The sequence below is a fragment of the Vanellus vanellus genome (assembly GCF_965231255.1).
Source record: "Vanellus vanellus genome assembly, chromosome: 1".
Classification (NCBI taxonomy): Eukaryota; Metazoa; Chordata; class Aves; order Charadriiformes; family Charadriidae; genus Vanellus; species Vanellus vanellus.
In genome coordinates, this window is record NC_138905.1 from 56,137,047 (window position 1) to 56,159,016 (window position 21,970).

The 21,970-nt window shown below is 53.5% G+C and overlaps 4 protein-coding genes across 4 annotated transcripts; 2 read left to right on the plus strand and 2 right to left on the minus strand.

Annotated features, from left to right (window-relative positions):
• The first annotated feature begins 902 nt into the window (after positions 1 to 902).
• Positions 903 to 5,148, plus strand: NDUFA6 (NADH:ubiquinone oxidoreductase subunit A6). Its single transcript, XM_082482069.1, has 3 exons — positions 903 to 1,080; positions 1,581 to 1,696; positions 2,992 to 5,148. Exons 1-3 carry the CDS (start codon positions 954 to 956, stop codon positions 3,121 to 3,123), a joined length of 375 nt encoding a protein of 124 aa, XP_082338195.1. The 5' UTR covers positions 903 to 953; the 3' UTR covers positions 3,124 to 5,148.
• A 149-nt stretch (positions 5,149 to 5,297) lies between these two features.
• SMDT1 (single-pass membrane protein with aspartate rich tail 1) lies at positions 5,298 to 8,616 on the minus strand. Its single transcript, XM_082482079.1, has 3 exons — positions 8,386 to 8,616; positions 6,504 to 6,644; positions 5,298 to 5,590 (listed from the first exon to the last, which is right to left on the minus strand). The coding sequence occupies exons 1-2, from the start codon at positions 8,539 to 8,541 to the stop codon at positions 6,507 to 6,509; spliced, it is 294 nt and encodes a 97-aa protein (XP_082338205.1). The 5' UTR covers positions 8,542 to 8,616; the 3' UTR covers positions 5,298 to 5,590; positions 6,504 to 6,506.
• A 4,056-nt stretch (positions 8,617 to 12,672) lies between these two features.
• Positions 12,673 to 15,465, minus strand: PHETA2 (PH domain containing endocytic trafficking adaptor 2). Its single transcript, XM_082489366.1, has 3 exons — positions 15,458 to 15,465; positions 14,326 to 14,423; positions 12,673 to 13,780 (listed from the first exon to the last, which is right to left on the minus strand). The coding sequence occupies exon 3, from the start codon at positions 13,770 to 13,772 to the stop codon at positions 12,957 to 12,959; it is 816 nt and encodes a 271-aa protein (XP_082345492.1). The 5' UTR covers positions 13,773 to 13,780; positions 14,326 to 14,423; positions 15,458 to 15,465; the 3' UTR covers positions 12,673 to 12,956.
• A 619-nt stretch (positions 15,466 to 16,084) lies between these two features.
• NAGA (alpha-N-acetylgalactosaminidase) lies at positions 16,085 to 21,545 on the plus strand. The gene is made up of 8 exons (XM_082480727.1): positions 16,085 to 16,351; positions 16,958 to 17,132; positions 17,248 to 17,425; positions 17,693 to 17,787; positions 18,439 to 18,600; positions 19,080 to 19,277; positions 19,491 to 19,634; positions 19,919 to 21,545. The coding sequence occupies exons 1-8, from the start codon at positions 16,125 to 16,127 to the stop codon at positions 20,099 to 20,101; spliced, it is 1,362 nt and encodes a 453-aa protein (XP_082336853.1). The 5' UTR covers positions 16,085 to 16,124; the 3' UTR covers positions 20,102 to 21,545.
• The last annotated feature ends 425 nt before the right edge of the window (positions 21,546 to 21,970 follow it).

Sequence of the window (21,970 nt, forward strand, 5' to 3'; positions counted from 1 at the left end):
TATGCTTGGGTTTATAGTTACCAGCACACACATTAGTGTTTTTAAAAAGAAGCTGTCAGTGAAATAAACTTTAATCAGAAACGATTCCAGCAATCACGTATTTGGATACAAAGCACAGGTATACCTGGAGCAGGGACTTTCTAGCATGCAAGAATGCATTGAAAGAAAGTCAATCTGCAGCTGCAAACATCAGTTGGTGTGGCACTTTGGATGCAAGAGGGAACAAATAGATCATTGCAAAATAGAGATCTAACACTGATAGTCGGGGAGGGGAAAGCATCTCCAAGGCAAAAATGGCCTTAAAAGCCAACCAGGGGGTGTTGGGCTGGGGGTAGGCTCTGTCCCAGCACGGGTAAGAGGAGAGTGGGCCGCTGTGAGGACGGAGCCCCTGCCGAGAAGCGTCCTGCTGCCTTCTCTCACTCAGTGCCTCGGGGCCTGCGCCTGCAGGTGACTCCGGGGCGGCAGGGACCGGCAAGGGCTACTCAGGCGCCCGCGGTGGCTGCTCCCTCCCCGGTCACTGTCGTGAGACCGTGGCACCTTGAAGGCCTCCCCTCGGTGAGCCTGGCGAGACTAAACCCGCCCCTCCTCGTACCGACCGGTTACTCCCCCCCTTGCTCGGCTGTCCCTTCGCCTCCCGCTCTCCTGCGACCCCCCGCCTCCCCCAGAGCCCCCGGGCACGGCCGCTCCCGCCGGCGCAGGACGGGGTGGAGGGGTGAGGGGTGGTACAGGCCCAACGGGCCCGGGAGGCGGGCCATACCGCGGCCCCGCCCACCCACTGCATTGCTCCTCCCCACAGCCAGCGGTGACTGGAATTTGTCCCCACCAATCAGGTGGGAGGCCACCGCCCAAAAGGGTTGGAGTGGCAGCGCGGCCGGCCAATAGAAGGTCGCCGTGCCGGTGCGCGTTCCCACCGGCGGCGGGGCAGGAGTCGCCGCGGCGGCGGCTGCAACAACATGGCGGTGGCGGGGAAGGGAGTGGCGTCTGTGGCGGTGAAGCCGATCTTCAGCCGGGACCTGAGCGAGGCAAAGCGGCGCGTGAGGGAGCTGTACCGGGCCTGGTACCGCGAGGTGCCCAACACGGGTGGGTGAGGGGCGCGGAGCCGGTCGCGCATGCGCGGGCGGGAGCGCGAGCTCAAGGTCGCAACGGCCGCCCCGCAGCCGTTGGGCGTTTAAAGGGCCCGTCGCGGGGTGCCGGTTATCCCCGGTGTGCGGCCCAATTCCCCGCTGCGTGCGGGGCAGGTGAACGCGGTCGTGCCGGGGCTGCGGGCTCTCCGTCGCTCCCGACGTAGCACAGTCCCGCCGGTCCGGCGCGGCCGGGTTTGCCGTGGCCTCCCCCGGGAGGGGCAACTTCGATTTCCTCATGCTTTAGTTGTCGCTTGGCTTTGCCTGCCTCCTTGCAGTTGCACTGGGACTCGTGCCGTGGTTGCGTTTATTCGCTTTAAATTAATTGTATTAGTGAAGTGGGCAGCTACGGCAAGAACAAATGACTGCCTAGTGTTTTGTAGGGTTGGGTTGCATGTTGTCAGTGGAAAAAATGAAAAGCAATATAGCTGACCTCTGTGGATGTTCTGTTTTCCCTAGTACACCTATACCAGCTGGACATCACGGTGAAACAGGGGCGTAACAAGGTGCGGGAGATGTTCATGAAGAATGCCCATGTTACAGATCCACGGGTGATAGACATGCTGGTTATTAAGGTACAAACAAGTTATTCCCATTTTGTTGAAGCTGCAGAAAATGAGAGTGGATAGTTGGTGGCGAGTGTGATGGAAGAGGGGGACAGTTTTTATCTCAGCTTGTACTGTGGAAGAGTTGTCTCTTGCAATCCAGATTGGTTTATCTCTGTCAACAAACCTGTTGATAAGGTATCAAGCGGCTTTAGCATACAGAGGAACAGGGTCTTAACTCACCTAAGTCAAGAGTTGCTAGAATACAGATTTCTGTCACTCGGTGTACTGACTCTTCTAGTTTGCAGATGTTTAAAAGAGCATGTATGGCAAGCAAAATGGTAGTTTAAATACTATGTTTGTGGTTTGGTGATTTTTAGAAAACAATGGCAATCAAAGACAGAGGAAAAAAGATGTTGCTAGATAGTTTACTATTAAAAATTACCTTTCTACTCCTTACAGTACTTCCTTAGATTGCAATGTGATTTTCTTTGCTGATTCTGAAACATGGTACTTGGTGGGAGGCTGGCTTTGGGTGGCAAAACACCCTGAGTCTGTAACACGTCTGGCTCAAAGCAGTAATGGACCTACGAAGAGGGCACAACTTTGAAATGAGTCTGAGTAACAATAACTGACCTCTTCAGTTCTAATGCATTAGAAAGCTTCCAACCAAGGACTGCCGTGCTCACCTGTTGTATTTCTTGCATTTCAAGACAGTTTGTCTGTCTTTACATGATGAAAAAAATCTGGAAACAGAAGCCTATGTGGATACAGTAGGTGACAGTTCCAGGCTGTCTCATTCTGCCCTGAGCTGTAATTGTCCAAACCCAGTACAATAATTCCTAAACTGGAGTCATGAAGAAGTCATGTTTAATATCTCTGTGGTAGCGATGCTGATGCAAAGCTCTAAGCAGCAATTTTACTTAGTTTTACGGGTAACTTGCTGCTATTAAAAAAAAAAAAAAATAGAGATGCATGAAAGTTAGGGATATTATGTAGAATTTTATGCTAGTCATAAGAGAAGCAAGCCAGGTTCTAAGAAGGGGGCAGGGTCCCTTGCCTATTCCGCAGGGCTGGGAAGCTGTGTTGTAGAGACAAGCGACTTGTTAATACAGGACATGAAGCATTAAAATCACAAGGCAGGAACAGTATCTATATTTGTGTCGCAGTATAGATGATGCAGGCAGTCTTAGGAGTACAGAATTGTCGATGCAGCTATCTTAAGGGTGTTTCTAAGTGCATTCAAATAACTTTCATGGTGCTGTATGTAGTTAGAATCAGGCTCTGACTGAGAACTAGTCTAAAATTCTTTTGTCTGTATGCAGGGAAAAATGGAGCTTCAAGAAACCATTCAGGTGTGGAAGCAGAGGACTCACGTCATGAGGTATTTCCATGAGACGGAAACCCCACGACCTAAAGACTTTCTGTCCAAATTCTATGACGGCCACGATCCCTGAGAGATTGACTCTATGTCTGCCTGCCTTGTATTACAAATAAAGCTCCATATAGTAGAAAAAAAAAAACTGTACAGAAAGATTGTGTAGCATATTAGGAGCCTAATGACTAAATCTGAATCCAGAGTGTGTGCAAGTCATTATGATATGTATGAAGAGCTGTGATTTCCTAGTTTGGCAGTGTGTATTTTCACTGGGAGTTTGTCCTATCACTTGCCCTGGAGTGTCTGCTGAATAACCAGAACACAACCTGTATGTGGGGTTTTGGGTTTTCTGCTTAGCCTGCAGCCCCACGCGTAGATGTCAGCTCTGCGGAAGAAAGAGCAGAAAAGCCAGTGTAGTCACATAAATATTCTTGTGCTTGAGGCCCATCTGTATTCATGCAGTGTTTTGAAATTTCATGCTATGACTCTGTTGACCTTGTGTTTTTTATTTGGACGCTAGTCTCTTTTTTACTTCCTCCCAGAGAAGGGCATAAAATCCAATAGGCTGATAAAGCCCTCTGTGCAAGAAAAAGATCAGCAAAGTCCGTTTCCCTGCTGTAAAATGAAATTACCTGGGGTTTTGTACTGTTGTCTAGAATAGGGGGGCTCTATAAGAGCTTCTGATGCCTAGCAGAAGATGGTGTCCTACCATCACCTCCTTAATTGAATTGGGAATTACTAGCTCCCTTTCTCAAAAGGTAAGGATAATTTGTTCTTTCACCAGTCAGAACAGGTTTTCAGGACGTAACTCAGTGCTGGAGCTCCCCCATGTGTGGTCAGCATTGAATCTTTGTAGTATGCTCAAACTTCTTTTTATCCTTGACTAAATACTGGGGCTTGCTTCCCCATATGAAGACTGTAAAGCAGCACTGCTGTGTACCTAGGGCCTTCAGGGCTGGGATGTTTTTAAGAACAGGGTTGACATGGTCAGCAAGGGCCAGGCAATGTGGTGGGATAAAGCAGTAATACAGCATTTGGCAGTATAGAAAATGGGAGCAGGGACATGTTTGGCTCCCAAGAGCAGATGAACTGGAGCCACCACTTCTCAGGCAGCCTTAGGGAAGGAGCGGACAATTCAGATACTGAGTGACTCAAGAACCTGCCAACTGTCTTCAACTACAGCTGTTGGGGTTACTCAGATTGCAGGCTCCTTTTTCTCTCAGTAGCTGCACTGGAGAGTTACAGAGCAAACATCAAAAGCTGTGCTAAATAATAAGGGAGCAAATGTGGCTGTTGGAACTATACACCATGCTAATGTGTGCAACATTAAAAAAAACCACAACTTTTTAACAGCTACATGAATACTGAAGGGAAGAGTGAGCAGTCAAGAGAAGAGGCGAGCTCTAGTGACCAGAAACCATGAGAGACGCACTGGGGCAATGCTGTCTTAAAAAAAAAAAACAAAAACAAAAACAAAAACAAAAAAAAAACAAAACAAAAAAAAACAAACAAAACAAACAAACAAACAAAAAACAAACAACAAAAAAACAAAAACAAACCAAACCTGACAAACCTTTCAAGGTATTTGAGAAAACAGCTGGTCTCTGATGTGACTGATGATACTCTATGCATGCCCCAGCAGTAGAGAAGACCTTTTAAGTCTATTATGCAAGGATTTAATTGCAATAGCAAACACTTCTATGAAAAGAAGAGTTGAAGTTTATACACAGTTAAAAAAATAAATATATTTGGGCTCATACAGAAGGAAGTAGTGAACTACCTAGTAGATACTAGGTACTTGGAGCCAGAGCATTCAGAGATTTTCGCTATTCGGAGATTAAATGCTATAAAACACATCAGTGAATTAGTTTGCCACTTGTGATTTTAACCTTTTACCAAAGCTATTCAAAACTTTTAACTCTACAATGATAATACTTAAGATTAATCCTCAGTGAGGTGAAATTAATGGTATAGTCCCCATCAGATATACCTGCTAGGTTGTAAATCAGCATTATTTGAAGTGCACTGCCAGTGTCAATATGAACACCATTCTTTTAACGGGGCTGTGTTGTAGGGCTGCTGCTTCCTCTAGGATTCCTATCATGTACTGTAGATTAGTACTGAATTACAGAAAGGACTCATAAGAGGAAATAATATGAAGGGAGCCTCCTTACTGGAACGTACAGAGGTAGAAAGGTTAAGACAGTAATGCTAGCACATAGGCACATAATCTGTAAAAACACAAGACCAAAATCAGACATCTCAATCTTTTGATCTTTAATTAAGTGTTTCCCATATTGCTAATAAAAGTAATCCCAAGCAGTCTTTGATGAGGTGATTGTGTGTGTGCAAGGATGCAGGGCCTATCAAGCACTCCCTTCAACCCAGATCTACAGATTTCCATCATACAGACAAGTGCAGGACACTCACTGGCAAAGGGGATACAGAGCCCCCCGTCCCATTTAGGAAGGACAAAACACAGGTGACAGATGTTGGAACCATTGCTTTGTCAATGGTTTTCTCCCTTCTGTTCTTCTGTTACAGTTCTGCAAATGGAACAATAAGCCATTACTCTTCAGATATACTGTACTGAGCTCCAGTCCGTACCCTCCCCATGAATCACACAAGGTGGCGGTTTACATAAAAGGAGTTTCTAACAGGCCACTGCAGTCTTTACAACCATTTAATTCTCTGTTTTTAGCTGCAGAGTGCACACTGGAAACCCCCTTTATCAAATGGAATACATCCACCAGGCTGATTATAAAACAACACTATTTACAACAATTTATTTGAAGCAACTTCTTTGTTCTATAAAGAAATATACCCAAACTCAAGTCTTTACGCAAGTGCAAGCCAAACAGAATAACATAAAATGGAGGGAAGTGTAATGTAGTGTACTGTAGATAAAGGAAGAGCAGGAATAAATCACCTTTATCTGATGAGTCTGAATGGACCAACTACTCCAGAGATCAGTGTTGTAACACCCACTGGACAGTTTGTTCCAATGGGTTCTGGAGTTTTCTCAAATTATTCACCTCTATATCAGAATTTCATTTTCTTTTAAAATACTCATTCTGTGAGTTAGTGGAAGACTTAAACACGTAAATGTGTAATAACACTGAAGTCCCTCTTTTCTGTCTGCAGTATAGACCCTCACTGACAACAGTTTATTTTTATTTCTTGTTCAAATTACAAGATCTAAACCGCCATGAGTTTATTATGATCTTTAAAAAATGTATGTTGTAGAGATTTCACAGTCAGATACCAGTCTGGCCTATTCCAGTATAAAGGAACTGAAAAGTTCATAGCCAGGTGCAGTACACCTGCAGGTGTCCGTGTGTTTAACTGCAAATTCATCTTTCAGAGCTGTTGCTGTCTGTACTTCTGAGATCTGCCTCTCTGCCCCAAGCCAAACAGGAAGCACAAATAATTAGATTGCTGTAAATCTTAATGACATACCCTTTAATCATCATCATCGTCATCTTCTGGGACAAAAATATCATGTTCTTCAAGTAGGGCTGCAAAGTTCTTACTGATCTGAGTCCCGACGTACAGGAAAGGGATCACAACACTGAACACTCTGAGGAGGCCGAAGGGTGTCTGCAAGGAGTTGATTGGAAAAGATTAATCTTTACCAGCTGCTCTGTGGCTGAGCCTATGCTCGCCCGGCTCCACGAGGGCATAGAGGGCCCAGGGAGCAGTGGGAAGAACTCTTTGCCTTCCCTAGTGCTGGACCCCCTGTCACCGCATCACACAGAATCCCAGAATGGTAGGGGTTGGAAGGGACCTTCAGAGATCATCTAGTCCAACCCCCCTGCCTGAGCAGGGTCACCTACAGCAGGTTGCACAGGAACACATCCAGATGAGTTCTGAATATCTCCAGAGAAGGAGACTCCACAAACTCTCCAGGCAGCCTGTTCCACTGCTCTGCCACCCTCAAAGTAAAGAAGTTCCTCCTCATGTTGAGAAGGAATTTCCTGTATTCCAGTTGGTGCCCATTGCCCCTTGTCATGTCACTGGACACCACTGAAAAGAGTCTGGCCACATCATCTTGACACCCGCCCTTTAAGATGTGTATAAGCATTGATGAGATCCTCTTTCAGTCTTCACTTCTCTGGGCTAAACAGACTCCAGTCTCTCAGCCTTTCCTTATAAGAGAGATGCTCCAGTCCCCTGATTATCTTCATAGCCCTCTGCTGGACTCCCTCCAGCAGTTTCTTGTCTTTCTTGAACTGGGGAGCCCAGAACTAGACTCTGCTCCAGATGTGGCATCACCAGGGCCCAGTAGAAGGGGAGGATGACCTCCCTCAACCTGCTGGCCACACTCTCTTTAATGCACCCCAGGATACCATTGGCTTTCTTGGCCACAAGGGCACATTGCTGCCTCATGGTCAACTTGTCCACCAGGAGTCCCAGGTCCCTCTCTGCAGAGCTGCTTTCCAGCAGGTCAACCCCTAACTGGTACTGGTGACAGGGTTATTCCTCCCCAGATGAAAGGCCCTAAACTTGCCCTTGTTGAATTGCATTAGGTTTCTCTCCGCCCAGGTCTTGCTGTATGGCAACACAGCCTTCTGGTGTGTCAGCTACTCCTCCCAGTTTTGTGTCATCAGCAAACTTGCTGAGGGTACACTCTGTCCCCTCATCCAGGGCGTTGTTGAGTATGTTGAATAGGACTGGACCCAGTGCTAACCCCTGGGGAACACCGCTAGTTACAGTCTCCAACCAGACTCCACCGCTGATCACAACCCTCTGAGCTCAGCCAGTTCTCAATCCACCTCACTGTCCGCCCATCTAACCCACGCTTCCTAATCCTACTTATGAGGATGTTACGGGAGACAGTGTAAAAAGCCTTACTGAGGTCGAGGCAGACAACGTCCACTGCTCTCCCCACACCTACCTCGCCAGTCACGCCATCGTAGACGGCACCTTGGGCACCTTGTACAAACCCCAGCACCGGGGGAGCAGGAACCCGCAGGGAGCTCGGGGCAGGGAACACTAGTGGCTTAGGAAGGGAAAGCGGTTGCGGGCGAGAAACGGCTGTGTACAGGCGGGTGTTTATCTCCCCATGGCGCGGGGACCCCCGTCGGAGCAGCACCCACCCGCTCGGGGGTAAACGGGCCGACCGGGCCCCCCCCGACCCCCAGGGCCGCTCCCGTCACCCTCCCGCGGGCGACCGCTTCCGCATCCCCGCCCCGCCCACAAGGAGCCACTCATTAGCCTAGAAACTGTCACTCACTCCCACCGTCCCACCCACAGCAGATACACCAGCACTGATTGGCCACCGCTGACATCCGGTATGCCGTGATTGGCTGCCGCCACCACCCGCTCGGCCCTCACTCACCTTAACCGGCTTGGGCAAAATGGCGCCGCTGCGGGTGACGGTGGCGCTCCGGGAGGGCACAAGCAGCGCGGCCGGGGAGCGGCGCGGCTCGCCCCAGCCTGCCCGCCCGAAGCAACCCGCGGCCGCCGCCAGGAGCCGCCCGCTGGCCGCCGCCATCCTCCCTCCTGCCCCTCACTGGGCTACCGTAACGGCCGAGCCGAGGCGTTATCCGGGGCGGCGGGGCTTCCGGTTCTCGCGAGGCTCGAGGAGGAGGGGCGAGATCGCCACTACGCATGCACGGGACGGCCCCGCCCTACGGCCGCTATGGCTCCCACCGGGGCGGGGGGAGGGGTAAGGGAAGCGGGAGGCCTTTCTGCGCCTCCCGCCTTTCAGTGGGCCCATTAAGGCTCGAGAGAGGACAACCGGCCCGGGTGACCCCGCAAAGGGGCAGGGCGAGCCCCGCAGAGGTTTCCCGCCCGTGTTGGGGGCTCACAGCTCCATTGGCAGCGGGCGGGTTACAAATCAACAGCGCGTTTATTCGGCTTCATGGCATAAAATACAAACGATAACAACATCTTGAATACGCGTAGTACGAGTTCCGCGTGCGAAACGACGGCACATGCAAAACCGCCTCTTAACCAAAAAAAAAAAAAAAAAGAAACACGTAGGCTACCTAAAATACAAGCGCTTGAAGAGACAGGAGCGTTAACTGCAGGTCATTCGTAGTGTTGGCTGTTAATTGGGCAGATTTATGAAGATGCCACTCACACAGGAACGCCACACATGTTCCCTGGGTGATGTGTGGGGGTTACTTAATTTTCTCTGCAAAGGCAGTTGAGGTGGGTAATGCTCAAGGGGGTCACCCGCCCCCCAAAACTACAAATGCAGTGTTCGGTGTTGGTTGTAAACATCCACCCAACGGCTAGTGGTGGCCATGGCTAAAATCTTTAGGTTACTCTAGTCACTAGGACCTGGATTCGGTGGAAAACATCACCACAGTTGTTCTATAAAAAAAAAAAAAAGATAAATGTGCAGAAATAATACAATACATTATGGGCCTGAATCTGAAATCCCAGCCTCAGAAAAACAGAAGGTTTTCATCAGCTCTTTTAGAAGGATCAGGATCCTTTCTTGGTGCAGCTTACAAAGGCCATGTCAGCATCTCCCTCCCTCTTTCAGTCTTCAATTTCTTCTAAATTCTAGCATTTTTCTCTCATCGCTTTTGAATTATTATGCTAAAGACAACTCTTAGGAAAGGATTTGACTTCAGTACTTTAAGAAAAATAACCATTCAGCCTTAGTGTTCAGCCCCCTCCTTTGCTAAGGAACCTATTTTGTGCTGCCCAGACATTTTCTAGTTTTTAAAAATAATAAGGAAAAGCAAAGGCGGGAGGTGAAACAGTCCAAACCTGAATGACCAGAGAAAAAAAACAAGTGTGTGGCAATCAGTCTTATTTTGCTGTAGGGGACAATGAAAATGCTGTGCTTTTCCTGCAACGATCTCTGCCTGCAGACAGAAAGAGAGGACACGCCATTAGCCATCTGCATGTGCAATCTCAGGAAGCTGAAATCCTGACCTTCTGCCTGGGGGATGCTTCAAAGGCGCTGCCATCACCACCAGTCCTCAGCTGAGCTGGTTTGACAGCCTCCACCTCAGAGGAGTGGTCATTAAAAAAACCTGTACCTCCATACAAATTTGGGCATGGCTCCATTGTGGCTCTTTACTAAAGGGCCATCCTTGTTATGTGAGCAGGATGGTGAGGAAGCCCTGACCATGCGCATCCAAAGTCACGCAGCGCTGTGGAGACCTCGCAAAGGCCCCGGCACAGACAGCTGCACCAAGTACAAATACTGTTCAGGGTTCAGCAATTTTCTTCTCAGTGCTGCAGAATAAAACACAAAATTACTCCAAATGCGATCAAACAGAAAGCAGAGCGCAGCTTCTCATTTGTAGGATTTAGGATTTAGTTGGGATATGTACTAACGCAAAGGCAGGTAGCGTGGAAATTGTGCCATTTGAATGGGACAGATTAAGGCATTAAATATAAGCTCTTTAGTAGTGTTACTAGCACAATCCTGGCTTATTAAAACAAACTAAGCTTCTTAAAAGTGAAACTGCCCTTAAATGAATAATACTGTTTCAGTTCCAGTTCTGACAGAACTGGCTTTGTTGATTTCTTTTCCCTTTCAAGTCACTCCCAATTCCTGGGTCTCATGTAGGAACTGCCATTACATTTTGATTTATTTTGGAAGTTAAATCTTCACTGTCAAACTGCCTTATGTAAGTCTGAGATACCAGGAATATTGTTCTCCCTGTATTGGAAAAAAAAAAACAAACAATGCAAACCATAGAAAAATGCTTGCCAAATCTGACCCTGGCCCCAAAATACCCACGCTCACAGCAAGGAGGCACGGAGTAGTGCCATGCCCTGACGCTGCTGCACTGCCAAGGGGAAGGGGACAGGTTCCCAGCCGGGAATGCTGCAGTACTGAACAATTTATGCATCAGATAGGGATGCAGAGCTGGCCCGTAAGTCCAGCCAGCTGGGTTGTCATAGAGCCTGGGTACTGGCCCATGGCCACCTGCTCCATTTTTTTCTGAACTGTTTTCACTTTTAAAAGCAGAACAAAAATAATCCTCCCAAACTCAAAGATCCCTACTGTGAAGAAATACCGGCACAAACTGGAGAGGACTGGATTGCATCACTCATATGTGAAGGTCACACTCCCACTGCCCAAAGTCATATTTGTAAGGTCTGATTTAACATCCGATTTCCTCTAACATGCCATTGAGCCATAATTAGGCAGCAGGCTGGAAGTTCGGCATCCCAAACTACCAGAGATATATTTTCAAAGGCACCAAGAGTTAATGGAAGTCATTTGTTTTCTGCATTGGCAATCTCTACTGGCTATTGCAAAGTATTAAGCTGTGTGTGTTTAACTCCAGAAAGGCAAATAGGTTCCTACCAGTCATGACCTGGAACGGCCTCTTGCTTTCCTAGCAAGGCTCCTTAATAAAACAGGGCAATAAAAACAGGTTTAACACTGTTAGATAGGAAGCACAAGACTGCTTCACACATTTTTTCTGCTCTGAAAAACAGCCCTTGCCAAGAGGATAAGGGAGAAGATTTATAAACCTTCCAGTGTTCCAGTCCCTGGACTCAGCACCCACCTACTCGTACCGTCGGCCTCGTGGACAAAGTCTCTGACCTACTGAAGGACAAGTTTGTTTCTTTAGCGAGGTGATAGGCGTGCCTCCCCGCAGTCCTCCTCACCCGACGGGAGGATGGGAAGTACTACGGAGATCAGCTGAGCGATGTTGACATGAAATTGGAGGGAAGCACCAGCAGGTCAGGCACTGGCTTTGGTAGAAGGCAGCGATACGGCTTTGATGCTAGAGGAGCAAGCCCAGACACTGCTGACACGCAGTCAGTCAGTGCAACCTGTAACTCACTCCCACACCTTTACTTCTCTTCCCGGGGCCAGCCTTCTCCTCCTCCCTGCTCCTCCACAGCCTCTCCTCCAACTGCGCAGCTCTGCTGGGGGCTGGGCAGAGCCAAAACAGTGAGAGGGGCTCTGCAAGAGCGCAGCCCTGGACGCTGTCTCGGGCAACCTGCCCAACAAGTTGGCTGAGTCCTATATGGCACTTTCCAGGAGCTTAAAGTATGTGCAGAGGCTGATAAATTCACCCCTGGCAAGGCAAAGAGGCTTTAGTGTCCCTGTTTTTGGAACAGGGAAGGCTTGAGCCAGAGACATTAACAGGCTTGGCTACCAGTTGACAGAGTCCAGATCAGCCCTGGGGAGCTCCTGGTCCTTGCCGTTCCTTCAGACCAGGCTCAGTGTCTCCTTTTCAGCCTCACTGCTGAGCTCGGGCACCCAAAGAGACAGATGCAAGGCCATGAAATCCACATCCTGAGAGATCTGGCAGGGAGGAAGGTTAGTGCAGATGAGAGTTAAAAAAAACAATGACTCAGGAGCCCGGTCCTTGTTGCCCTGGCTGCTGGGCCAGCCACAGCCATGGTGGCTCACACGTGTCCTGTGGTGAGAGAGGCAGAAAGGCTGGAGGCACCCACAAGGGCCAGTGGCCAGTCGGAAGCATTTCGTAAGAGCCCAGCCTTATCTGCAGCAAAAGAGCAAAGGCAGAAGGACTTCGGCGCAAGACCACAGACAATAAGAAACGCTGACCTGTGCAAACTTCCATGCTGAGAAACAAAACAAAAAAAAAAGTGGCGAAGGAGAGGTCGGTGATGAAGCACCCAGAGCATCCACCATGCCAGGATGGCAAAAGGCCAAGCCTGTTGGGTGAAGTTCATTGCATATGTGCCGATTTGGGCACCTCATATCACCAGCAGAGGAGAGTTTAAAGGTGGCTCCGCTGATATTACACACTCTCCAGCTGGATAAAGCCTCATGGAAATGAAATGTGAGGTTTGTGGAAGACCTGGGTCCCTCCTACACGCCCCGTGAAGCGCACGTGCACCACGCACTTGGCCACCGACCAGGGCAGGGGGCAAGCAGCATCCCTTGCATCGCTCTTCCCGCACGGGAGACAGGCTGCTGGGCATCGGCTGGCCAGTGGCTTGCGCCCCCAGTCATGGGTGTCCCCTCTTCTGCCTCTCCTGCCACTCCCGTCTCAGCACCGCGATCTCCTGCCCATACCAGCTGTGCAGCTTGGAGAAGCAGGCCGTCTCTGGTGACACCGGGCTCTCCGGCATGGCTGGTGCGAGGCCAGGGACCGGGGACCCCATGGCGCTGCTGGCAGCTGAGCGCCGGCGCGGAGGCAGGGGCGGGGGCTTCGCGTGCCCCCCATCATGGTCGGGGCAGGCAGCCCCGACGGGGATGCCACCACCACTACCCCAAGTGGAGTAACCATTCTCCAGGACAGTGGGCTTCTCCTGGAGGGGCAGCAAGGCGGGGTTGGAAAGGTGCCTCTTCCTGCCAGAGGAGGAGGACCTCCGTGGAGACTTGTGGCAAGCAGCCAAGCTCTTGGAGGCCTCCTCCAGCTGCTTCTCCAGCTCCCTCACCACCAGCCGCATGTAGTCAAAGCTGGCCCGTGAGAGTGCCTTCACCCAGGCTTCCATGGCAGCCTGCCCGTCAGCCACCAGCACATAAGCCCTGGCACCGGCGTCGTCAAAGCGGATGGCAAAGGCGAACTCCTCGGCGGCCTCGCACAGCTCCACGGTGCAGCCCTCCAGCACCACCAGCCCCACGGGCTCCCGGCTCTCCCGCTCCTCAAAGTAGAAGAGGAGATTGCCCTTGAGGACGAACCAGCGGCGCTGGTAGGAGGTGGTGTGGTGGTGGTGGGCATGGTGGTGGTGCCGCTCCACCCGCTTGCGGAGGAACCCGGCATGGTCAGCAGGTGAGTCACAGGTGGCGTAGTGGGCCACGCTCCGCTCGTTCAGCTTCATTGCCCCATCTAGGAGCAGAGGAAGAGAGGGGGAAGAAGTTGGCTTAGGGTGAGGAACATCTCACCTGCCCCAGTAGGACAGGCCTGATCCTGCCCTGAGCCCACAGTGGGGAGAAGCAGCCCCGACTCCAGCAGCCAGTGCTGCAGGACAGCGTCTCACCCAGCAAACACCCCTGTGATGGCAGGCTGGCTCCTCGCTGCTGCAGAAAGGTGTTCATCACCACAGCCCCACCACAGCCCCACCTGCCTTCTCCAGGAACGGCAACATCGCTGCTTCGTTTCTTATTCCACGAGTGACCTACTTTGCTGGATTTTTTATGGGGCACACCAAATAAATTTGCCTTTGTGCCTGCGAGACATTCATTTTGCTCTCTCCTGTATATAGGGCAGGATAAGGAGGGCGTTTTCAGATGCAAGAGTTCTGGGACCTCTGTTTGAGCACCCTCTCCCTGCTTCCTATCTCCACACAGGACCACCCGTCTCCACCAGCCCTCCCAGCAGCAGCAGCCCCAGCCCCAGCAGGTTCAGTGGCAGCAGAGTGCGAGGTGCCGTACCGGCTGTGTGGGTCAGACTGCAACCCCTTGCTGTCTTCCTTGGGCGGGCTGCTCCCTTGCCGAGGACCTCCGAAGCTTCACCATGCTGAGCCCCATCCCTGGTTGAAGGAAAGGTGGCAGAGATGGAGTCACAAATCAGAACAGCTTGGGACTGAAAGAGCAAAGAGGTACATCGCTCCCACCCGAGAAAGCCAGGTCCCTCGGCACACAGGAGCAGCTGGGGCTGGGCACCACAGGCAGGCAGCTCTGGAAACCAGGATGGCAAAACTGGGGGCATGTGCATTGGCTTCAAAGCCCCAAACCCCGTCCCAGCTCAGGCCAGAGCTCCCGTGGGCATGTTTTTTGGCTCCTGTGGGTTTGTTTTGGTTTTATTGCAACAACAACAACAAAAAAAGAGCTTTTGTAGAAGCCCATCGCTGCACCGTCTGCAGAGGCCCCGTGGCAGGCGATTCGGAAAGGCAGCGGGTCCCACAGAAGGAAGCAGCGAGCACAGCCTTTGCGCTTTTACAGCTGCAAATGGATGTCGAACCGCTAAAACTCTGCATACAGAAATATGCAGAAAACAAACCACAGCCATCGCTCCCTCTCCGCCCCGGCCAGATCCGGGTAGGGGAACCTCCCCACTGCTGAACAAACCTCCAGCATCCCTCCCACAGCCCTTCTCCCCCATCGGGGCTTGCGGGGCCGGGCTGAGAACGAGGGGGCACGAACCCCACTTGGGAAACGGACCAAAAACATCCCATCAGACGTAGGGTAACGCGGTTCCCCGGGGGTGCTTCTGCCTCGGCGCGGCACCCTGAGGAATCTCCAGCCCTGCACGCTCCGGCTGAGGACAGCCAGGGGTGGCCCACGCCAGTCCTGAGCGGAGGGGGCCGTGGGGGTCCCCCGGTATTCGCGGGTGGGTGGGTGGGTGTCTGTGTGTGCACGCGTGTGCGACCGGGCTCTGTGTCTTTGTGTCTCTCTGCCTGTCCCTGTGCGTGTTTGCCGTGGGCCAGCAAACCCCCGCCGCCCCGGAGCGGCCCCGCCGCCCGCTCCCGCTCCGCCGCCGCCCACGGCCTCGCCGCCCCCCGGTCCCTGCCCAGCGACTCGCCCCGGCGGCGGAGACCGCGCGCCCAGTCCCGTCCCGGCTCACCTCGGGCCCTTCCTGCTCGGCGGCTCTCCCGGCGCGGCGGGGTGGTGCGGGGCAGCCGGGGGCCGGCCGCGGCCGGGCTGGGGGAGGGCGCCTACTACCGCCCGGGCCGTCCCGCCGTCCCGGCAGCACCGCCCCGCCGGCGGCGGGGGGCGGCCGGCGGGGGCACCGGCTGGAGCTGCTCTCTACCGCACCTCTTCGCTCCGCCCGGCACCACTTCGGGTACCCCCGGGGGTCCCACCTCGGGGGAGGGACGGGACCTAAAGTCTCCTCCTCCCCCCCCGTGTAACTATTGGGGTGCAGCAGCCGTGGGGTGCGGCGGTGATAGGGTGCCAACTATGGGGTGCAGCGGCCGTGGGGTGCCTTCCCGAGTGGGTGCAAGGCTGATGGGGTGCAACAGCTGCGGGGTGGGGTTGCAATGGCGACGGGATGCAGCGGCAATGGGGTACAGCAGCCGTGGGGCGCAAGACCAACTGGGTTCAACGCCGATAATGTACAGGAGAGCCCGAGGGAAGGGGGGGGTGGGCGGGGATACCGATGGGGTACCACGGCTGCGGGGGCGGGCGGCATCACGTGACGCGGGCGGCATCACGTGAGCGGGGCCGGGGTGGGGCGGGGCGAGGCGTTTTGTGCTCCGGCGGCGGCAGCGGCAGCGGCAGCTGTGGGGACGATGGGGGGGGTGTCGCCGTCGCCGTCGCCGTCGCCGTCGCCGTCGCCGTCGCCGTCGCCGTCGCCGTCGCCGTCGCGCGGGCTGGTCCTGCTCCTGGCCTTGGTCTTGGCGCTGCCTTCCGCGGCCCTGGAGAACGGGCTGGCGCTCACCCCCCCCATGGGCTGGCTGGCCTGGGAGAGGTTCCGCTGCAACGTGGACTGCCGGGATGACCCCCGCAACTGCATCAGGTCAGCGGGGCGGGGAGCGGCGGGGGGACGCCCCCACACCTTCCCCCCACCCCCGCCGTGGGCTCGGCATCCCCCCCCTCCCTGCAAGCAGGGCTTGTCCTGTGTGTCCCCTGGCCGGGGGACCCGGCTCGGAAACGCCGCGCCCGTGTCACGGGTCTGCCCCCGGGTGGGTGGACGGGGCCGTGCCGGGGCGGCGGAGGGTGGGTGGTCGGGTGGGACATCGGGCCCGGGAGGGCTCTGGCACCGTCTGTGTCCCTGGAACGAGCCCTACAGCAGTGGGATCTCGGGGAGCATTGGGTGTGAGGGAGGCGGGGGGGCTCAGGCACCCCCGTGCTGGGGCTGGAGAGCCCCCAGCGCTGGTAGCTGTGGCCGGGCTCTGCGGGGTGTTGGGGAAACGCTTCCCCTCGCTGAGATCAGTGAATAAAACATGGACGGGATTTAAATGGCAGCCTTGAGGACCCTCCTGTACGGCCCAGGCCACCCATGCAGTGACAAGACCCTCCAGAGCCCTTGTTAGCCCTAAAGTCCTGCTGGTTGCCCACAGCCAGTGGGGTGTGGTGGTCACAGGGGCTCAGCCTGCCATGTCCCTGTCCCCCCGACCCACAGTGAGACGCTCTTCTACGAGATGGCAGACCGCCTGGCAGAGGATGGCTGGAGAGACCTGGGCTACAAGTACATCAACATCGACGACTGCTGGTCAGCCAAGCAGCGGGATGTGGCGGGACGGCTCGTTCCAGACCCTGAGAGGTTTCCCAGGGGGATTAAGGCCCTGGCTGACTATGTGAGTGCCTGCTGGGGATGGTGGTGGGGTTGTCTCCATGTCCCCATGCTGCCCGGTTCCCAGGAGGCACCTCGGACCCCCTCGTCCCCTTCTTACAGCTCTCCTCTCCTTGCAGGTCCATGCCCGGGGCCTGAAGCTGGGCATTTATGGCGACCTGGGCATCCTCACCTGTGGGGGATACCCGGGCACCACGCTGGACCATGTGGAGCAGGACGCCCAGACCTTTGCAGAGTGGGGTGTGGACATGCTGAAGCTGGATGGGTGCTACTCGTCAGGAGAAGAGCAGGCAGAAGGTAAAGGCTCCCTGGCTGGCTGGTGTTTCTCCCCTCACTGCTCCAGCCAGGGCATCTGGGCGTCTGCTGAAATGCTTGGCCAGTTTTAGTTCTTCCTTTGTATCTCTTGTTCCAGTTCTTGGGCAAAGAGGAGGGAGTTTGGGTGCCCTAGAGCCGGTGTAAGGCAGGAGACCAGGCTGGCCTGGGGTCCCCCTGACGGAGTGGGCTGGGACGCAGGCTGCTGCTGCCCGCCGTCTCCTTCACCGTTTGTCATCTTCTCTCCTGAAGGCTACCCAGAAATGGCAAAGGCCTTGAACGCCACAGGTCGCCCCATCGTCTACTCCTGCAGCTGGCCAGCATATCAGGGGGGGCTCCCCCCCAAGGTGAGGGTTGTCCCGTCTGATGGCTTTTTCTCGTGTCCCCTGTGGCCTGGGGGAGTTCTTGTTGGAGCTGCAGGAGCTGAGTGCTACACCCCGCTTATTGCTCTGCCCCTGGGTAGGATGGGGCTGCAGGTCCCCAGGGGGAATGTGGCTTCCCTGACAGGCATCTGGGGACACTTAGGGTTCCCAGCATGGCTAAGTGGTGGGAGTTTGGGGAAAACAAGGCCTTCTCCACCCGTCAGCTGATATGGAGTTGGTCCCAAGAGTTTGTTCTGAGACAGGTCCTGTCTGGCTTAATTGCTTGAAATAGGATGTTCCTTCTAGTAATGCTTCTTGAGAATTGAGTATGTTTATTTAGTTCCTCTTCTACCTTCTGAGTCAACACCAAGCTGGCCTCATTCTTGGCAGCTGATCATGGTTCCCCATGATCTCTGTGGTTGTTTTGCCAGACATCCTATTATACTGGGATGTGCTCAGTCATATTGGGCTATGACTCTGTCCTCCTTCATTACATGATGTTGCCCTTCCCCAGTTCCCTCTGCCTTGCAAGCACCTTCTGGATGCTGCAGCTCTCAAGAAGTCTGGCTGCCCCTTCTCCCCAGCTTGCAGACCCCATCTTTCCTCCCTCCTGCCTGACCCTGTGCTCCTCTTCAGGTGAACTACACCGTCCTGGCAGAGGTCTGCAACCTGTGGCGTAACTACGATGACATTCAGGACTCCTGGGACAGCGTACTTTCCATCCTGGACTGGTTCTCTGCAAACCAGGATGTGCTGCAGCCGGCAGCTGGCCCCGGCCACTGGAATGACCCGGACATGGTGCGGCTGGGTGGTCAGTGCACTGACCCTGGCCAGGGATGGGGGTCTCTGGGGATCCCCTTCTAGGTGCAGGGCGAAGGACGAGTGCCAGGAGCAAGAGCCCAGTTGCTGCTAGGAGGCAAAGCACATGTTGCCCTTGGCTAAGCTGTGGGGAAAAGCCCGTGGTTGCAACAAACCCTTCACTGCTTAAGAATACGTGTGGTGTTGTCCAAGTGTCCTTGTCCTTCCCTGCACAGCCTGAGGGGGGATAGTGGTGAAGCGAAGGGTGTTAGTGAGTGCGTTTGAATGTGTGCTGATGGCTCGGCACCTAGCAGGGGTGGGACGTCCTGGCAGTGGTAGGCTGCTCAAGGGGAAGGAAAAGTGCATGTGAGGTTTCCCATGCGTGCTCCCTCCCAAGCTGCAACATCGCCAAGGGTGACAAGCAGACAAGTTTCTAACCCTTTTCTGCCTCTCCTGTCTTTTCACCCTCTCCCCTCCAGCTCATCGTTGGAAACTTTGGCCTTAGCTATGAACAGTCACGCTCCCAAATGGCCTTGTGGACAGTGATGGCAGCTCCACTCCTCATGTCCACAGATCTCCGCACCATCTCCCCAAGCGCCAAGGAGATCTTGCAGAACCGCCTGATGATCCAGATCAACCAGGACCCCCTGGGAATCCAGGGGCGCAGGATTGTCAAGGTTAGGGGGAAGGTGGACGCAATTGGGAGAGCAGACAAGCAGCAGGGGGCGTCACAATAAGGAGGGAGAGGGAAGGGATGCAGAGAAACATAAGCAGGAGAGCTGTGGGAGCTGGGGACTTGCTGGCATAGCAGCCCTGCAGGGCAAGTTCAGAAGTTATGGGCCAGTGCTGGTACCAGCAGCTCTGCCTCACCCACCCATCCCCACCCCTAGGAGAAATCCCACATCGAGGTGTTCCTGCGTCCACTGTCCCACGACGCCAGTGCCCTCGTCTTCTTCAGCCGGAGGACAGATATGCCCTTCCTTTACACCACCAGCCTGGCCAAGCTCCACTTCCCCGAGGATGCCGTGTATGAGGTGAGTCCCACTGGCACGCTGCATGGCAGGGCAGCTCCACAGCACCTGGATCCCCCTCTTTCCAACTCCCCCTTTTGACACCCTTTGCATTTTGGGGGTGGGGAGGAAGGACTCCCACTGCCTGCCTCCAGGACAAAGGGGCAGCCGCCTGTTGGGTGGCCCTCCTGTTGCCCACTTCTGTGCCCTGTACCGCCGTGCCATGTCAGTCACTGTGGCTGGACCTCAAGATGAGGAAATCCTGGAAGTATGTGGAAATCCTGGTAGCCACCATCTCTGTCTTCCAGGTACAAGATGTGTACAGCGGGAAGATCATGAGTGGCTTAAAGACGGAAGACAGCTTCTCGGTCGTTATTAACCCCTCGGGGGTGGTGATGTGGTATCTCTATCCCACAGTGTTCCCGGCGCAGCCCTGGCATGTTGTCAGACAGCAAGCCCCTGGCAAGGGTTTCCGCCCGGTCCTCCTGTGACGAGGCTCAGCAGGTGGGGGTGTGGGTCAGTGCCGGGGTGAGCTGCGAGACCTCAGGGCACGTGGCTAAGTGCCTTTTGCTGGCATGTCCAGCAGCACTGGGGAGTGACCATGCACCAACTTGATGATGTCTACTCAGTCTGTGGAAAGCAGGACTTGTTACCCACCTCCTCAGGGTGTGCAGAGCATAGTTCCTTAGTGATTGCAAAGTCCTTTGAGATCCTCCTGTGGAAGATGCCATACAAGCAGAGTCCAGGCGCTGTTGGCGTTTGTCAGTTCTGACACCTGAGCACTTCACCACTTCGAGCTGGGTACCACTGACCACTTGGAGGGGCTGTTTGAACTACACCTGCAGAAAGGCTTTGGATGCTTTAGTGTCTTCTGGGATAGTGACCACCCCCTGATCCCCCCCATGTGATGGCATTAGCCTCAAGACCTGGTCACCTTCTTTCCTTTGCTATAATCAGCTTAGCTTAGAATAAGGGGCTGTCAATAGGGCTGTACCCTTCCCATGTACCTTCCCTGGGACCAAGAGCTCCTGGAGGCATGATGGGCCTGTGCAAGGAGGCTTTGCTTGCCAGCCTGACCCTGCTGCCAGGCTGCTGGGGGCCAACACCACTGCAGCCTAGCTGGTGTGCTAGCACTGGATTAAAACCTCTCTGCTATCAGTTTACAGCAGAGCAGAGCAAAAAAACGTCCATTGGCCATGCACAACCCCAGCAGCCTTGCTGTAGTATAGCACCAAAAACTGCAGAGCTGTAGTGTGTTGTGCACAAGTGGTGGTGGGAAGATGAGGTTGTCTGAGTTGGGAGATGGTCAGAGGTGCCTCCAAGCTGCATCCTATTCTTGCTCTAGCAGGAAACACCTGCTACGAGGGCTCAGGTGCTCCTCCAGTGGGCTGAACACTCAGGGTTTCTCAGGGAAAAGCTCCTCCTCTCAAGGGCACCTACAGCCACAGCTCCATCCTGAAGAGGAGCCAGCACTCCTGGAGGGAGCCATGGGACAGACTCTAGAAGCCTCAACTGCTTTGCCTTCATACAATGCACATCCTATGGAGGAGTTTTAGATGAGACATGGCCTACCCCAACTACCCCAGAGCAGGGTGCAGCATTCATGAAGATTGCCTCTTAAGATTGCAGCCCAGGAAGACCGACACAAGATTAAGGCTCAGATTGGGGAAATACTACATTTTAGAAGAAGTTTCCCCTTTCTGTTCAGATGCTGGAGGGTTCTTGATCATCTGGCCACTCTGGTTCCCGCAGGACCAAACAGCTGATTCTGGCTACTTCCAGAAACTTTCTCTGAGTGCAGCAGCAGGACACCAAACATGATGCTTGCAGTGCTAACAGGAAAGGACAAGTGCACTTCATATCTCTACATAGGAGCTGGCTTTGTTCTTGGGGGGTGACTGAGACAAATTAATTGAAATAAAGGGGAAGCGGGTCACAGGCTCTCGTTTCACGTTTATTCAGTGTTGTTAGCTATAGCCACTTGGTTAATGCAGGATTACAGGGTCATTACCTCAAAACAGGAATAACTACGCTAAGAAATAGAACTGCTTTCCTCTTAAGAGACTGGACTGATGCAGAGTAGGAAAGGGCTTTCCAGTAGTTACATCATGTTCAGCAGGGCAACAGCTTTCCTTGGCGCAAGGGGAAACAGATTTTACTGTCCACAGTTAAGTGCCATTTCCCTTTACCAAATATTTATTTTTCCCCTCACTGAAAAAAAAAAAAAAAAAAAAGGCGGCAGCTAGCAAGGAGTTTCTCTTAAAGACAGGCCTTCCCTTCCCTCGGGCAGTAAATGTACACAGGAAAGGTGCTACAAATACAGCCATAGTGAGTAGAAGGGGACACGCCATATTGTGCCT

Bases quoted from the DNA above. Each gene is read 5' to 3' on its own strand.
- NDUFA6 (XM_082482069.1), top strand. From the start codon at position 954: ATGGCGGTGGCGGGGAAGGGAGTGGCGTCTGTGGCGGTGAAGCCGATC. The intron at 1,081-1,580 runs GTGGGTGAGGGG...TGTTTTCCCTAG, and splicing joins CCGCGAGGTGCCCAACACGG to TACACCTATACCAGCTGGAC. The intron at 1,697-2,991 runs GTACAAACAAGT...GTCTGTATGCAG, and splicing joins TAGACATGCTGGTTATTAAG to GGAAAAATGGAGCTTCAAGA.
- SMDT1 (XM_082482079.1), bottom strand. From the start codon at position 8,541: ATGGCGGCGGCCAGCGGGCGGCTCCTGGCGGCGGCCGCGGGTTGCTTC. The intron at 6,645-8,385 runs GTGAGTGAGGGC...AACTCCTTGCAG, and splicing joins TTTTGCCCAAGCCGGTTAAG to ACACCCTTCGGCCTCCTCAG.
- PHETA2 (XM_082489366.1), bottom strand. From the start codon at position 13,772: ATGAAGCTGAACGAGCGGAGCGTGGCCCACTACGCCACCTGTGACTCA.
- NAGA (XM_082480727.1), top strand. From the start codon at position 16,125: ATGGGGGGGGTGTCGCCGTCGCCGTCGCCGTCGCCGTCGCCGTCGCCG. The intron at 16,352-16,957 runs GTCAGCGGGGCG...CCCGACCCACAG, and splicing joins GACCCCCGCAACTGCATCAG to TGAGACGCTCTTCTACGAGA. The intron at 17,133-17,247 runs GTGAGTGCCTGC...CTCTCCTTGCAG, and splicing joins TTAAGGCCCTGGCTGACTAT to GTCCATGCCCGGGGCCTGAA.